The following is a 16477-nucleotide window of genomic DNA, read 5'->3' as shown; positions in this document are numbered from 1 at the left end:
AAACCCTTTCCCCATTTCTTTCTTTCTTTCTTTTTTTTTTTTTTACTATTTTATTTATTTATTTTGACAGGCAGAGATCACAAGTAGGCAGAGAGACAGGCAGATAGAGAGGGGGAAGCAGGCTCCCTGCTGAGCAGAGAGCCGAATGCAGGGCTCGATCCCAGGACCCTGAGATCATGACCCGAGCCGAAAGCAGAGGCTTTAACCCAGTAAGCCAGCCAGGTGCCCCCCTTTCCCCATTTCTTATACTGACCCGGGTCAGGTAGAAGTATTTCTCTGGAGTGCCCTGTTGCCTGAGGCAGGGGACGTTGGATGTCAACAGCTCCTCCTTCACTGTCTTCCATAGTCATGGCTCCCAGGACCCCATGCCTCTGGTCACTGTGACGCTTTGAGTCTGTCTGGCCAGGAGGCCTGAGGACCCCTTATTGGCCTTGGGGATATCTTGTGTCCTGGCTCTCAGGTGATGTCCCATTGTAAGCCTAACCCAGAGAAACTTTCAGCGGGCTCCACAATTAGCGTAACTCCCCAGTTTCCTAGAATTAACTTCTAGCACGGTGTGTGGTTGAAGAGGTTCCCGCCTTCACATTCGGGTATTTCATCTCCGTGTTGGCTAACCCAAGATTGACCCTCTCCACGAATGGATTTGGTCTTGCTGGGCAGCAGCAAGTAATCTGAGGTATATGTATTCCTAGGGAAGTTCCCAGGGGTGGTGAGGGCCGAGAGTAAAATCCCGGTGTTTCAGGCTCCGGTGCTTCAAGAAGTCTGGCCGTAAACTGATGGAAGAATGAAGATAATTTGAATTATGAACCTCTTTATACTTAACATCAGGATACTTATGTGATTATTAATATCCTGCAACCAACCTCCTATTTCTCTGAGAGATCTTGGCCTTGCTTGCACGACACCCCCAAGAACACAAATAGACTTTCCCTTGGGGATGGGAATAAATTAATCCATGCAATTATAGAATAATTAAAGCACTTCCAGCCAATTCAAGTTTTGAGAAAAATCCAAAAATAATTCCTTGATTTAAATATTATTTACTAAATTAATTCTTCACTCAACCTTTTTATAGATTTCTCTTTTTTTTTTTTTTTTTTTAACCTCCCCACTGTCAGGGAATGAAGGCATTGTGTAGTTACTGAAGTCACTTGCATGAATGGCACATTGTTTTTACACAGAACAATGAAGACTTGTCACTGAATTTTTTTCTATAAAGAGCTATAGTATGGCTTTAGTTAACAGTGAGTGTTTTGGTTAGAGGAGCGGTCCTGGATTTCCCTCGGAGATCCTTTTCTCCAAATGGAATGCCTTTTTGGATGCCCTGTGGACCTTCAGAGTGTTTCGCTTCAGCCGCTGCCTCGAGGCAGGAGCTTCCGTGCATGTGGAGAGGCAGGAGAGAGTGGGCAGTGGACAGCATGTTCACTGGACCTGGGCCACCTGGGTTTGGAGCCCGGTTTCACTCACTGCTGGCTGGGTGACCAAGCTGCTTTCCTTTTTTCTAATTCTTCCTTCAGCTGTCTACTACAGAAGATGGCTGTGAGTTCATGGAAAATGCCCAGAATGGTGCCGGCCCCCAGTACTGGCTAATACCATTCTAAGACGTTGGCATTCCCCTGTCTTTATGCAGATGCTACTGTCACAGGGCAAGGGGCAGCTTTAGAGGAACAGAACCGATATTTTCTCAAAGAAGATGTACAAGGAGCCAGTAGGTACCTGAAAAGGTGCTCAGCCTCACTCATCGTCAGGGAGATGCAAATCAAAACCCCAAGGAGACATCAGTTCACACCTGTTAGAATGGTCCTCAAGAAGTTAAGAGAGAAAGGTGTTGGTGAGGAAGTGGAGAAGGAAGAATGCTGGTGCCTTCCTGGTGGGAAGGCAAACTGGGTCAGCCACTGTGGAAAATAGTGTGGAGATTCCTCCAAAAATAACAAACAGTAGTACCATAGGATTCTGCAGTTCCTGCTGGGTATATATCTGAAGGAAATGAAATCGGTATCTGGAAGACATATCTGCATCCCCACGTTCATTGCAGAATTTACAGATGTTTGCTCTTAATCACGAGGCAAAGCTAAACTATTATGGAACGGGGGTGGGGGAGAGGGTTGTGCACCCAGTGATCGCCTTGGGTTTCTTCTGGGATCCTCTGTGTCTCTCTGAGTAGGAGGGTGCTGGCTGCCTCCTCTGGGCAAATTGGTTCCAAGAAGCTATTTACTGGGAGTCTGACAGATGTGAAGAAAAATTTCCCAAAATTTAGAAATTAAGGCCAAGAGTGTGCAGTGTATCCTTTCAGAGTCATTCTTGGGCATTGTTCGGGCAGCCCACCGAGGGCTTTTTAATATCTAGGGGAATGTACTTTTGTTTGACTCTGCTATTGACAATTAATTAAGGGCTCAGACTGAAGTCATACGTCAACCTGTAGATCTTATCTGGTAGAGATGCAAATAATTCCTGCTCAGTAGGAAAGATAACCTCAGAGGTTACGATTTCCTTATTGCTCTGTGAGACTATAACCAGTTTTATATCTAATCCAGGAATCTTAGTCTCTTATTCCTGTTTAAATTCCCATAAATATGCAGTCCTTCAAAATTCTCGGAACCAGCTCTACCTTCTTATTTGCTCCTTTATTGGTGAATTAAACAATCTTTGACATGTGTTCATTCTATATTTTTGGGAGTTAAATTTTTAACTTTTTGAAAATTACACTTTGATGAAAGTGATATTGGGTACATTTCCCACTCCCCTAAGTTTTAAATAATAAGCCACCGCATTATAATAAACACATTTGTGTGTCTTACGTAGTAATAGAAGCACTTTATAGTGTGTGTGTGTGTGTATGCACATCTGTCTATCTATCTATCTATTTATCTATATTGTGTATAGTATATAAAGTGTTTTCCCAGATGTGATCATGTTTTGACATTGAATGTTGAGGTTACTTTGTGAGGAAGTGGAGCAGATGGAATTAGTCCCCCTTAACAGCCGGGGAATGTAGACCCAGACCAAGAAGGAAGGTGACTTGAACCCAGGTCAGGCATGTCCTAGGTGACAGGACCAAGATGGTGCCAGAGTGAAGCTGGCGGCCTCAGCTGGTTTTCCCTCTTGTCTGTGCCTGCTGTCTCTATCTATGTTGGTGAAATCTGATTAAGGTGAACATCAGGAGCATCTCCCAAATGGCAAGACACCCAAGTAGGAGCAGCTGGATGGGGTGTTGAAATGGGGAGGCCATTTGATGGCTTTCCTTGGGTATGTATGAGCTACAGTTGGCAGCACCTCTCCCTCCTCTGGCAGCAGCTCACTCCTTGTGGGCAAGGGCTCCCCCATCCTGAGTCCCCAGGCCCCTAGGGGCCATCTTTCAGTGTGGTAATAGGGGGCCCAGAGCGATTAGCAATATTTCAGAAAGCTCAGGGGAGATCATACATCTCCCTATGACAGGTCTGCCCAGACTAAATGAAATGTCATTTCTCTGCTGTTGGCTGGCATTCTGTCGGCTCAGTCTGGCTGTACTGCTTATCTTAGGCTGATCAGGAGCCCTGCTTGGACCTTATATGCGTCCTTGACAAATAAAAATGAATTATTACTTAATAAATGCAATTGGTTTGGCAAAAGCAGCCTTTCAGAGCATGGCTCCATGGAGCTCCAAAGGGCCTAACAAAAGGGCTTCTCAAAAGGGGCCTTGCTGGCTCAGCCAGGACCAAGTCTAGCTGGGCCCCTCCCTGAGGAAACAGAAAATGGTGGCCCTGGGGGAGATGACATCTTAGCCTGAGGCTGAGAACTTGACCTGGGGCAAAGTCCTCCAAGGGCCTGGAGAGTATGGGGCATTCATTTCATCCACTGCAATGTCGGATAGGTGTCAGGATTCAGACAACCTCTTTACTGAAGCTGAGAGAAGCAACTTGTTAAGGTCACAAGGTTCACTTAAGAAGTGCAGAGGTTAGCATGAGCCTTTATGTAGTAGCATGGTTGCTGGGAGGTGGTGGGGTCACACCTGGCTGGAATCCTGGCTCTGTGTGTAGCCCGGTGGCCCTGTGTAAGTTGAGCATCGAGGAATCACAGCTCCTTATCTGCAAAATGGGCATCATAACTGTACCTGCTTTTTAAGCCAATGCAAGGATGTCAGCTATTGCTACAGTGGGGTTATTCTTAAAGATTTATTTTGCGGGTCAGAGGAGATCCGTGGGGTCAGGATAAGCATCAAGACAGGAACTACAGCATCTCAAAAAACACAGACAAGAATCTCATTCATATTGAAGGTGGAGTCCTATATTCACATGTTTGGCCCGTTATAGGTTAAGTGGATGCATTGTAGAACTGGTTGACAGTACATATATTATACCCCAATAAAGCCGTTTAACAAAATAGAGCCAGTCTCTGCCATCTTGGGAGCTTATAATAGTGGGCTATGTGGTCATTAATCAAATAATGACCCAAATAACGTGCTTGTCTCATGAAAGAAAAGTACGAAGTTCTATGAGAGCTTATGGCAAGAGAACCTCATCTAGGCTGGGAGGTAAGGAAGGCTTCTCCAGAGAGGTGATGCTGAGCTAGGGTGGGAAGGAGGAGAGGAGTGAACTAGGTGAAGGGGAGGTGGGAGAAAGGCTTTTGGCAGAGGGACGATCATGTGCAAAGGCCCTGAGGTAGGAAAGCACAGGTCCATGGGAGAAGAGAAAAAGAGCAGAGGTGGCCATAGTGTCACGGTGGTATGAGATGAGACCAGGGAGGGAAGCTGGGCCTCATTGTGCAGGGCTTTACAGGCCAAGCAAAGGAACTGAGCCTTCATTTTAAGACCCTACTCCAGGGTTCCCGCACCACCCATGGGCCCCGGTTCCTCTTCTCTGGCTGGGATATGATCAGTAGGGACCATGGGTTCCAGCAGGGACTGAGAGCAGTGTCAAGGGCAGAATGTGTCCTGGGGTGTCAGCTTTGTGAGTTGAGCTTCTCTTTGTCCTCTGGAAACCCATTGGCAGACCATCTGTGGGCCCAGGTCTGGCGCTATTCAGCAGCTGTTCCCTAGCTGGGAAGAGGCTTTTAGCTTTAATAAAAAGAGAGTAGAGATAAGAAGACCGCCTCGGCAGGGAGGGCAGCAGTGACAGGATGATTTAAATGGCCTCTCCAGTGTCATTTCTTCTGTGCAGACCTCATAAATCAGATTAGCATTGGGCTCTGACGGGGAGGTGCAAAGGGAAAGGGGCCTGAGGGAGAGGGGAGCAGGGCTTGTGGCTCTGGTTCCTCCTGGGCCTGCCTTGGAGCGGCTGGGACAGCCCTAGGGAGTGCCGGGGGCCTGTATCCCTAAGTCACAGCCCACCCCCCTAGCCTTGCTCTTCGAGAAGGGGAAGTTGGGATGACCCCACTCCCACTGCAGCTTTCCAGCCCATCTTCAGCTTTGGGGAGAAAATAACGAGGTTGGGACGAGAATAAGAAAGAGAAGGATCTGGAAAGTGTAGAGGGTGGGGGTTGGGGAGAGAGTTCCAGTCTCCAGAAATGCTAGAAGCAGTGGTTCTACCTTGCCGTGTATTACAATCACCTCGGGAACTTGACAACGGATGCTGATGCCTGGGGCTGACCTCCAACACTTCTGAGTTCCAGGTGACCCTACATGCAGCTGACATTGAGAACTGGGGTTAGAACTGAACTTCTGTCTTACATTCAAGAACTGTGTGATCACAAGCCATCATTCCCGCCATGACCCGCCCAGGCCCACCCAGCCTTCCTCTTGAAAGTGATTGGATTCAGGGGCCAAAGTCAAAGTGTCCGAGACAGGTGTTCATGCGGCCTAACTCCCACCCATGTCCCTCCTCTTTCAGATCTCGCGCCACCTGGGCAAGATGTATAGCGAGATGATCTTTGTCAATGGCTTTGTGCACTGTGACCCCCACCCCGGCAACGTGCTGGTGCGGAAATGCCCGGGCACAGGGAAGGCGGAGGTGGTCCTGCTGGACCATGGGCTCTACCAGGTAGGAGACACCATTCCCACCTGGCCAGCCCAGGGTCTCTGGGCCTGTCTGGGATGGGAGCTTGCTCAATTCCTCAACTGGCCACAGACACTGGAGGCAGAGAGCCAGGGTGGGTGGAGAGACCCTTCCTGCCCTGCCCCTAGGGCTGCCATTTTGTGCAAGTCCTGTCCGACCAGCTGTCTCCAGTCCAGTAAGGTTGGTAATACCTTCCTTTAGCGCCTGCAGTGGAAGTCGACGGGGAGGTGCCTGGGTCTGTGTGGGTGCCTGGGTCTGTGTGGGTGCCTGGGTCTGTGTGGGTGTGTAAACACCGTGCTTCCCTGGGAAGCCCAGCCAACCTGCTGGGAAGTAAGCTGCCCTTCGATGAGCTGGGGCTTTGGGGAAAGAGGGTCACTCAGCCCCCGGGAGGAGGTAATGTGCACTGGGAAAGGGGGCCCAGAGCCGGTAGGGGCTCAATGGGCCCGGCCTCTGTCCTCTGGAACTTGGAACTCATCTGGTTCGCATGAGCCATGAGCTTCTGCCTGGAAGTTGCTAAGTTCACTGCCAATGCCTGGACCCAGGGCCTATCTTGAGTCCACAGCAGACGGTCCTGGAGAGGTTTCACCAATGGTCTCCTGCTCTTCCCCTCAGAGCCCTGATCTTACCTCCCCAAATCTTCACCCCTTTGAAAGGCTTAGTGAATCGGGACATGAGTTTAAGGAAGGCTAGCTGCTGTCACACAACCCTCACACATGTGATCGCCCAGACACAACAGATGTCTAGTTGCTCGTTCACAGATCTTTCCTGTCCTGGAGGTGTCTGCAGGCAGGGGCTGACTGAGGCTCTGCCCCCCGGGCTTCGCTGGGGGTGGTCTCCTCATCCTCCAGCAGCGGTGAGGGCTTGGAGGAGCATGCATGGGAAGGTTTGCAGGCGCTGAACATGGGGTTCTGCCACGTTGCGTTGGTTGGAGGTCAGGCAGAGCGCTGCACCTAACTAGGAGGGAGGCGGGGAATATGACTTTGGTGGGCAGTTAGTGACCGCCACCCCTCAGGACCGAGGCTGGCCAAACAGTAGCCTTCACTTTGGACCCTCAATGATGGCTGACCTTTGGGGGAGAAGCAGATCATGCACAGGGGCTCTGGTCTCCAACAGTCCCCCTTCACAGTGTCACACCAACCAGGGGCTAGGTCTCCCGGGGGGAAAGGAGACTCAGGTCCTGCCACACGGCTCCCCACCTCAGGTGCTCACCGACGAGTTCCGCCTGGATTACTGCCGCCTCTGGCAGTCGCTGATCTGGACTGACATGGAGAAGGTGAAGAAGTACAGCCAGCGCCTGGGGGCCGGGGGTCTCTACCCCTTGTTTGCCTGCATGCTGACTGCCCGGTCTTGGGACTCGGTCAACAGGGGCATTGGCCAAGCCCCGGTCACTGCCACAGAGGTAGGCATGCTTCTCCTGAATGTGAGGGGTGGGGCCAGGGGTGGCCTTTGGACCCTGTCCAGTCCAGGGTCTGGGGTTCTGGGCTGGTGGGCTGTGGCCGTGGGGCAGTGGGCAACAGCGGAGAGCTCCTGGAGGAGAAGCATTCCTGGATGCAAGGTCACTGTGTCCCTCCTGGCCTCAGCAACCCGCTCACGGTAACCATGTAATCCACACTGCTGTGGCTTTTGCTCTAACCCAAGATTTCAGGCTTCCACCAAGTTCTCCTCTAGGACTTTCGGGAATCCCCAGGGACTGTCTCATCAGTAAGTCGGGCTCCTCTGTGCCCCTTGCAAACTTCCTGTGTGCCTCCCTTCTTGGGGGGGGCACCTCAGTTCCTCATACGGCACTGAGCCACTTGCCCCATTGTCCTCCCCGAGTGTGTGGCAAATAGCTTTTTCAGTTTCTCTTTGTAGCTCATTCTCCATTGGATCTAGACAAGAATCCCATGGAGCCTGGGCTGAGACTGATTCTAGGAGCCCCTCCTCCCTGCACTCCTAGCCGCCTCCTTCCCAGACCCTTCATCCTGTCTTGGAATTGTCTTGTCTCCCAGTCCTTCCCTGTGCCAGACCCGTGCAGACTTGCCCATAGCCACATGGGGACCAGCTTGGACTCTGCCGAGGCCCGGGCTCACGGCAAGGGACAGGTCCCGCTTGTGCAGTCAGATAGACCTGGGTTCTAGTTTCAGCTCCTGCTTTTCCTGCTGGCATGACCTTAGATGGTTCTCATCAGGTCTCCGAGACTTGTTAGTCCTCCCCTGTAAGCTGCCTTGTGATGAGGGCCTTAAGGAATGGCTGTATGGAGTCTTAAGCAATGTCACAAAGAGACCACCTCTCACCATCTCTGCTTTCCTGCAAATGGACATCATTCCCCAGCAAGCTTGGTGGCCGTGATTACTGCCAGCAGCCCCAGGCTTGCATGGCTTTAAAGCTTGATATCTCAGAAGAGAGACCATCTCCCTCCGTTGTTAAATAGGGATGATAATTTCTGTTTTATTGATAATGTATGTGAAGTGCCTCCCTATGGTTCCTGAAATTTGTTCATCAAACAAACATTTGTTTTTGCTGGAACTGAGACTAGGTGCTGGGGATCCAATGATGAACAGACAGACAGGCAGGCCTTCCATGATGTGCACTGTGCTTGAGGGAGACAGACAGTAAACAAGTGAAGAAACAGGTAAATGGAATAATTGCAGGTTGCAGACACTGGAGGCAACAGGCAGGGTGAGTAATGGGGGAAGGGCTGTAGATTGGGTGCTCAGAGAACTTGCTGAGAATTCTGGAGGACAAGGAAGGCAGCAGCCGCAGGCAGAGCTTGGAGAAAGCATTCCAGGCAGAGGGCACAAGATATGCCAGGACAGGGAGAGAAAGCGTTGGCACCATCTGGAGTGTGGAGAGGTAGGTGCTGGAATGAGAAGAATTTGGGGTGCTGGGCAGAGGGGGCTTCGCATGGGGCCTCCCAAGCCATGGGAAGAAGTTTGGAATAGTTCTCAGTACAAAGCAAAGCCTTTGACAGTTTTCAAGCAGGAGAAGAGTGTGCTCAGAGTTGTTATTTTAAGTATCTGGAGGGAACAAGATGAGCAGTGGGGCAGTTGGTGGGTAGGCTGGGAGGTGATGGGGGCGCAGACCACACTAAAGGCAGAGGAGGTGGAGGGAAGCGGATGAGCCTTACTGCTTTGGATGCAAGACTGAGAGGCCCTTCTGTCGACTCAGGTGTAGAGAGGCGGCAGCGGGAGGGGTCAGAGTTGCATCACACCTTTTTGGGGTGAGTTATAGGGTAGGGGAGCTACTTTCTGGCACAAGGAAGACTTTGGGAATGACATAGTTGGAGGGTAGGAGGCAGGAGTTAGAACATTCACATGGGGGCATCGTGGGCAGACAAGCTTGGAGCTCAAGGACATAAACTTGGGAGTCATGTACATGGTATTTAAAGTCTCAGGGGTGGACACAATCATGCGGCACACAGTAGGTATTTAGTATACAGTACGTGTTTTCATTAACCAAATTAGGGTCTTATTTTGCATTTTCGCTCACTTACAAAGACCCAGCAGAAATGCTACCATGTTAGTCTGCCTGGGTTGCTGGTAGAGCATGGCTAGCTAGGTGGGTTTGTACAACAGAAATCTATTTTCTCACAGTTCTGGAGGCTGGAGGTCCAAGACCAAGTCACTGGTGGGTTGATTTCTGGTGCAGCCTCTCTTCTGACTTGCAGACGGCTGCCTTCTTGCTGTGTTCTCTTATGGCCTTTCTTCTGCATGGACACACTCCTGGTCTCTTCCTCTCTTCCTAAGGACATCAGTCCTGTTGGGCTAAGGCCCCGCCTTTATGAAGTCCCTTCACTTTGATTACCCCTTTAAAAGCCTCCTCTCCAAATACAGTCACACTGGGGTTAGGACTTGAACATCGTGGTCTGGCAGAGACACAGTGCAGTCCGTAGTGCCGGCCAGAAAGCCTCTCCTCTTCGTCTTTGCCAAAAGTGGCCTCTTAATACTTGTATCACTCATGGGCATGCACCGTAGACTCTCTCGAGGAGGAGCTGTTTGTGTCCTTGTATGACTTCTCCAGCTAGTTGGTGAGTACTTGGGAGGCAAGGATCCTGTCTTGTATGTCTTTCTATAAGGTCCCTGCAGTCCTGGGACCACCTCTAACAGAGGGGTGTTCAAGTAGGTTCTGCAGACATGGACTCTAGTTGCTCACTTTGGACAAGAAAACCAGTGAGAGAATAAACTTGGCCACTGCAGGCCAGCCCCACTCTAGTCTCTGAGATGTAAGGGCTCAGTTTTTCTGAGTCTTAGTCTCATTGAGAATTCGGGGACCCCTCAGCATTGTGTCAGGGAAGATGTTTTCCAGCTATAAATGGCATAAACATTTAGGCATCTGTTCTGTCCATAGCAGAACGCCTGGAGGTGAGTGGGTCCTGCCTGATTAATTGAGGTGATCAGAAGCTCAGGGCTTTGGGCTGACTCTTAGGGTTCTTCTGGGAGAGTTCCAAGCTTTACGCTTTTATTCCCTGATCCAGGGGTGGGAATTAGGGGCCATTTCTTCTCATATATTGTTTCTTAAAAACAGGAAAACCTTTCCCAGAAGTCCCCCTAGAGACTCCCCTTGGTCTCATTGGCCAGAATTGTGTCTCCTGTCCATGCCCGAGCCAATCACTTGGCAGAGGCCTTGTGCTCAGAGCTGACAATGGCCGAGATCAATCAAGATTCCCCGTGGGGCTAGGGAGGGGCTCTGCCTTCCTGAAGAGCATAGCCCCAAGGGGTCAAGTGAACAAAAATGGGGTTCGCTTGTCAGAGGAGAATGGGGAATGACTGTTGGGTAGGCACCCAACCGGTCTACTTCAGGCAGCCACCATCGGGGTATTCCGAGCTCGAGGAGATGCCCCCGAGAGGGCGTCTGGCTGGGTACAGGTGCCTGCCTTTGCTCTGAGAGTTGCTGAGAAGGACTGTCTCCAGGCCAGTCCCCACTTTGCTGAGGAGGTCCCTGAGGTGAGCAAAGCCTTGATCTGGCCGTAACCCTAGGCAGGCTAGTCCATAGCTGTGGTGAAAGGCAGTGGGGAGACAGCAGCCTCAGTGTCTGGCTTCGTGTTCAGATGTTCCAGTCTGATAGCTCCTGCCTGAGGGACATTTCGAGTTTCACAGCAACTCAGTTATCAGCAGCACACATGTGTTCTGGAAAGGACCGAGAGTCCTACTTGTGCCACAGAAGGCAGCCACATGGGGAAACCTCTGGCAGCACTGCTGGGCCCCTCTTGTGACTTCGATTAGCACCAAGGATCTCCCCATTCCTTATCTCTGCTGATCCTCTTGGTCCTGCTGGGAGGTGGGCACAGAGGGTATGAGCATTTCCAGTTTTTGGATGAGGACATCGGGTTAGAAGAGGTGAAAGGACTTACCCAGGGTCACAGTCCCACTGAGAGGTGAGAGGCAGCAGAGCCTGGTGGTGAGGACATGGGCTTGGGAGCCAGACTGCAGGGGTTCAAATCCTGATTCACCACTTAGTAGCTGTGGCCCATGGGCAGGGTGCCTAACTTCTCAGTGCCTCAGTTTTCTCCTCTTAAATGGGGGTGATACACTTGCCTGATAGGGTTGTCGTGAGGATCAAATGAATTAATTCCTGCAAGCATTTTCCCTGGGGACAGAGATGTCAGAGGTGTACCGTCGTGCTCGGGGCTTTGGCCGGGGGCCGTTATTTGCCCAGAGTCTTGTAGAGTTCAGGGACAGGGAAGGGTGGGAGGCCAGACCTCATGCTCAGACACGAGGGTGGGGGTAAGGACTAGCCCTGGCTCCTGCTCTTTGGATCTTGGGACCTCCAGCACTGGGCCGGCTGAGATGGGCTCCAGCATGGAGACAGTGATGGGCAATGGCTGTGTGGGCAGCAGGGGCTTTGGGAAGGTCTAGTGGGGTGCAGAGTCAGGCAGAGTATGGAGCTGGGTTGGGGTCAGGAGCTCAGGTCTGTGCACTGCACCAGCCTGGGCTTGGCTGAAGGGATGGGGGACATGACTCAGCAGATACCAGCTCCCGGGGCTCCTTCTAAGTCTGGTCTGAAATCGGTGGCAAGTGGAAGACGCCTTGGAGAGTAACACACAGGTGAGCCCTGGGCTGAGAGGCTGGCTAAGTCCAGCCTCAGCAAGGGGTTGGGGAGGAAGCCGACTTCCTGCCCCAGTCCATACAGGCTTGTGGGCCTGGAGCAAGGGTGCTGGTGACCGCGGGGGGCTGGGGACGACAAGGGGCCTTGCTGACGTGCTCTTGTCCTGTGTCTAGGGCTTGCTCAGCAGCTGGGGTGAGGTGTCTCCTCCATGTCTGTCGGATTATAGAGCTCCCCCCAGGGGAGGTTCCTGGCGGCCCTGAGGCAGCCGTGCTGGGAGCTCCCTCCTGGAGGGTCCTTGTGGCCTCTCCGCCCCAGGCTGCCCTGACATCTACCGCCCTGGGCCCCTCTGTCCACTCCAACTCTCCACGTCTGTCTCTCTGTTGCTGCTTCAGGACGCGGAGATCCGCAACAATGCGGCCAACTACCTCCCCCAGATCAGCCAGCTCCTCAACCATGTGCCCCGCCAGATGCTGCTCCTCTTCAAGACCAACGACCTGCTCCGAGGCATCGAGGCCGCCCTGGGCACCCGGGCCAGCGCCAGCTCCTTCCTCAACATGTCGCGCTGCTGCGTCAGGGCGTTGGCCGCGTGAGTGCGGGCTCCAGCCGCCCTTCCCCTCCCAGCTCTCCTTGCCTGCCCCGCTGGTGGGGGAGGGGAGGCGGTCCCGGTTACCTCCACTTTCTCCCACCAGTCCCCAGGGCCCCGCCTGAGGTCCCCAGTTGCCAGCTCCCCCTGGAGGAAGAGTTTGGGGGTGGGAAATGACTCCAGCAAAGTCCCTGGTTTCAGGCTGTGTGTTTGAGTGGTCCAAAGAGCTACCTGTAACTTTGTCAGATTGGTGGGTTCTGGGACATCGCCCTCCTAGTTCAGCTTTCCAGGCGATTCTTATCCTCAGTAAATTTTGAAACATTTTCTGAGAGTCTTAGTCCCACCCAAGTGTCCACTGGACTTGGAATCCTGATGTTCATCCCATTTCTTTTTTTTTTTTTTTTTAAGATTTTATTTATTTATTTGACAGAGAGAGATCACAAGTAGGCAGAGAGAGAGAGAGGAGGAAGCAGGCTCCCCGCTGAGCAGAGAGCCCAACGCGGGGCTCGATCCCAGGACCCTGAGATCATGACCTGAGCCGAAGGCAGTGGCTCAACCCACTGAGCCACCCAGGCGCCCCATGTTCATCCCATTTCTAACCGGTCCCAGGACCTGTCTCCCCAGCATTGTCTAGGCTGCAAGGCCAGTGTTCTCTCCTTGCAGGTGTGGCCGTGACTCGGGAGTATTGCCAGCAGGCTCACGGGGGATCTCAGACCTTTTTAGATGCCTCAGGACCTTTAGAGTGTTGGTGAGGGAAGGAAGGTGCTTCCTCAGGGAGATACTGCTAGAGAAGTGAGGGTTCTAGGCCCTTTTTCCTGAGTGTGCAGATACATGGGAAGGGCCATGCCCTGGCTGAATTTTCTCATCTGAGAGGGGAGCCCCAGACTAGGGTCAGATGCCATCCATCCTGTGCAGGGAATGTTTCGTTCTGGCAAAGTGTCTGGTGAAGGGAGCATTGGCCACGTATCTCCTGCACCCATGATCAAATATTGAGTTAGATTATAGCAAAATAGACTGCACAAAAGGGCTGAACATGATTTATTCTTCCTTTGAGGGTTCTGGAAATGAGGTCTTGAATGAGTCATTATCATAAACATCAATTTCCATCCCGTCCTTTTGTTAGTGCAGAAGGAATTGAGCTGTGGGTTGACTCCATACTGGGCTTAGCCTCTCAGGACCACCTGACCTAGTTTCCAGGTGCTTTAGCCTCAGAAAGTTTGGGAAAGCTTTTATATTTGGGTTTGGGAGGTTCAGGATTGGCATATATTTACTGAACATAGTGGGTCCTCTAGGTCTTTGATGCCCTGTGAAACAGCTGCTTTTGATCATTCCACTTAACTGGAAAGCTGCTATGGAGTAGTTGAGTTCCTCTGGTCTCTGGGTAGGCAGTGCTAAGATCACTTAACCAGAAGTCACCCACTAGGGCGGGGGTCAGGTGAGTAGGCTAAGCCATGATCTTCCATTGCTCTAAGTGGTAAGGAGTGCTTCTTCCTCATTTATCTCTTGTTCTCTCCTTCCTTCTTGTCCCGCCTGCAGGCACAAGAAGAAGAACAGCCGCTCACTCTTCAGAAGGACACAGATCTCTTTCAGAGAAGCCTTCAACTTATGGCAGATCAACCTTCATGAACTCATTCTGCGTGTGAAGGGATTGAGGTTGGCCAGCTGGGTCTTGGCCCTACTTTGCCGGCTGTTGCCCACTTCATACTGAGCGCATCTGCTATCCCCTTTCCCTTTCCAGGGTGACTCTGTGGCGGGCAAGTGGAATTTTCACTCTTCACTCTTCTGTCATGTCTCCACCCAGGTGCCCTGTGTCTGTCACATGGTAGCCTGGAGCCCCACAGTCATTTTCTGTGGCACCATTGTACTCCACCCTCAGAATCCCTCTCCTCAGCTGTGGCCCTTGTCTCATAGGCTACACAAGCTGTCCTATGCAAGAAATTTCTCTCCTTATCCAGGGAGATGGCATAAACAGTGTTTCCCACTCCTGGTGGGCGCCATTGGGCTGGATGTCCCCTTACTTCCGGTAACCATTCTTCCTGTCAGGATGGACTGTGAATCCCACTGACTTCCTACATGAATTTCTATATTTAACTGATGGGAGGTTTGATTTTGTTGGAGGAGAGCAGAGTTTCTGTGCTTGGAATGGATTCCCTCTCCTTGCCTTGCCGCTCCCAGAGGTATCATACCCGAGCAAGGTGGCTTGGCATCCGAGACATGAGTTCACTGCTGTCATGGTGACCACGCTGATGTTTTATGTACTGTGTTTCAATAAAAATCCCTTCAGGGTTACAGGGAAGGGGTTTGTTGGTGGGATTTTTATTCTAGATCGGGAGTGAATCCACATTGGCCGTTAGGTAAGAGTGGGCCTGGGTGCTGTGGAACACAACTGTGTTCTACTTGGCAGCTGGTCCCTGTCATCCTTCCAGCCTTTCCCTGTGTGACCACTTCCTGCCCCTTGTAGGTGTTTCTTCCCTTCTAAGACTCTGAGACTTTGTCTGGAGAAGTGAAGAAGCCCAACTCAGTTCAGGGCTAGGAACTCAGAGGCTCTGCTGAAACCTCTGACTTGGGTTTCCCTGGGTTCTCACCACATTCCCTGTGAGCTGGCATCTACTTTGTTTTACTCCTTGCTTCCTGCCTTGGGTTCATCATTTGATGCCACCGTCCTGGAGACTATAGTGTAAGCCTCAGCCACTGTGGGTAGGGTTCCACTCTGAAATCTCCCCGTCGCCTGTCTGGGCTCCATGTTTCCACCTCTTGCACGTGCCAGAGCTGCCCTGCCCCCACTCACTCATCCGCTCCTGTTCCTGGGACTTCCCCGAATTCCTGCTGTCACTCCAGGTGCCCGAGAGACCCCATATTCGGCAGGTCCTCCTATCACTGAGCTCACAGACAGTCATTGTATTTGAGTCTCTCTGATCTTACTTCACCCCGTTCACAGGGACAGAAAACTGCTAAATTGGAACCTCCTCTTCTCTTTATTCCCAATACAACAAGCAGATTTTCCACTGACCAGAGATGATCGGCAATCCCTTTATTTCCTAAAAGAATTAATTGTTCTTGGTGACCAGTTGGATGCACCCAGAGACCTGAGAGAATAATTTGCAAGATCTGTTATTAATCATGAGGATACATGCTGCATATTATATTTTATGGTGTCTTTTATTTTATAGCCACTGAAGTAAATATAAATGTCCTTTTTGTTCAAGGTAATGGTTACTTGCTTTTCACTTTTAGTGTAATGGTTGGCTTCCTGCTGCCCTGGGATCTAAAACACCAGCAGGTTGCCAGTGAGCCCAGCACCCAGGACAGTTAACAACCAGGGAACCCACCCAGAGAGTTTGGGGTATAGGGCAATTTGAAAGTAGGAGGGAAGTTAGTAGATGATTTTTGAGTGCCTTCCTCGGGGAGAGACCCTGCTGGGCTCTTTGTCAATAAGTTACATCATTGAATTGTCCCACCAGCTCTGTGAGGGGGAAGGGTCATGAATCTCATCCTATAGAAATGGGAATCAAGGCTCAGAGAGCATTAGTAATTTCCCTAAGGTCACACAGCCGCTAAGTAGGGTTCCACACTTTGGTTTTTATTCCCCAAGGCTGTAGATCTAGATCACACTCACTCTTTGGCCTGTCAAATGTTCCTGAATTGAGTCTCAAAAACCCCAATTTCAGGAGGGATTGGGTTTTCTGTGGAGGAAGTGGGGAGTCCAGCATATCTGCGCATCCCAGGGCAGGAGCTGGCCCACTGTGGCCTGCATGCGGTTCTGACCCTGGCCATCTGGAGTCAGTGCCGAGCCTACCGGCCTCAGGGCATAGTTCTTGGAAGACGGTCCTCACTTTAGACATAAGCTGCAGGTGTGGGGGGTTTGCCAGGCCATGTGAGCTTCTGACCAACTGGCTTCAAA

General features: G+C 51.4%; 1 protein-coding gene across 4 annotated transcripts in view; it reads left to right on the top strand.

Annotated features, from left to right (window-relative positions):
• The window catches only part of ADCK1 (aarF domain containing kinase 1), a 121729-nt gene extending 105943 nt beyond the window's left edge, over positions 1 to 15786 (top strand). For 3 of the 4 annotated variants that reach the window (XM_045071799.1, XM_004739158.3, XM_045071798.1), the window contains 4 exons: positions 5805 to 5954; positions 7171 to 7368; positions 12386 to 12579; positions 14113 to 15786. In XM_045071799.1, the coding sequence (XP_044927734.1) occupies positions 5805 to 5954; positions 7171 to 7368; positions 12386 to 12579; positions 14113 to 14284 (714 nt within the window). In that variant the 3' untranslated portion in view covers positions 14285 to 15786. The remainder of the gene's footprint in view (positions 1 to 5804; positions 5955 to 7170; positions 7369 to 12385; positions 12580 to 14112) is intronic. The other variant, XM_045071796.1, reaches the window with a different exon arrangement.
• Positions 15787 to 16477: the final 691 nt, after the last annotated feature.

This window comes from Mustela putorius, unplaced genomic scaffold (assembly GCF_011764305.1).
Source record: "Mustela putorius furo isolate JIRA1106 unplaced genomic scaffold, ASM1176430v1.1 tig00000129_pilon_pilon_pilon, whole genome shotgun sequence".
NCBI lineage: Eukaryota > Metazoa > Chordata > Mammalia > Carnivora > Mustelidae > Mustela > Mustela putorius.
The sequence above is the reverse complement of the archived record's forward strand: the minus strand, read 5'-3'. Positions and strand labels throughout refer to the sequence as shown.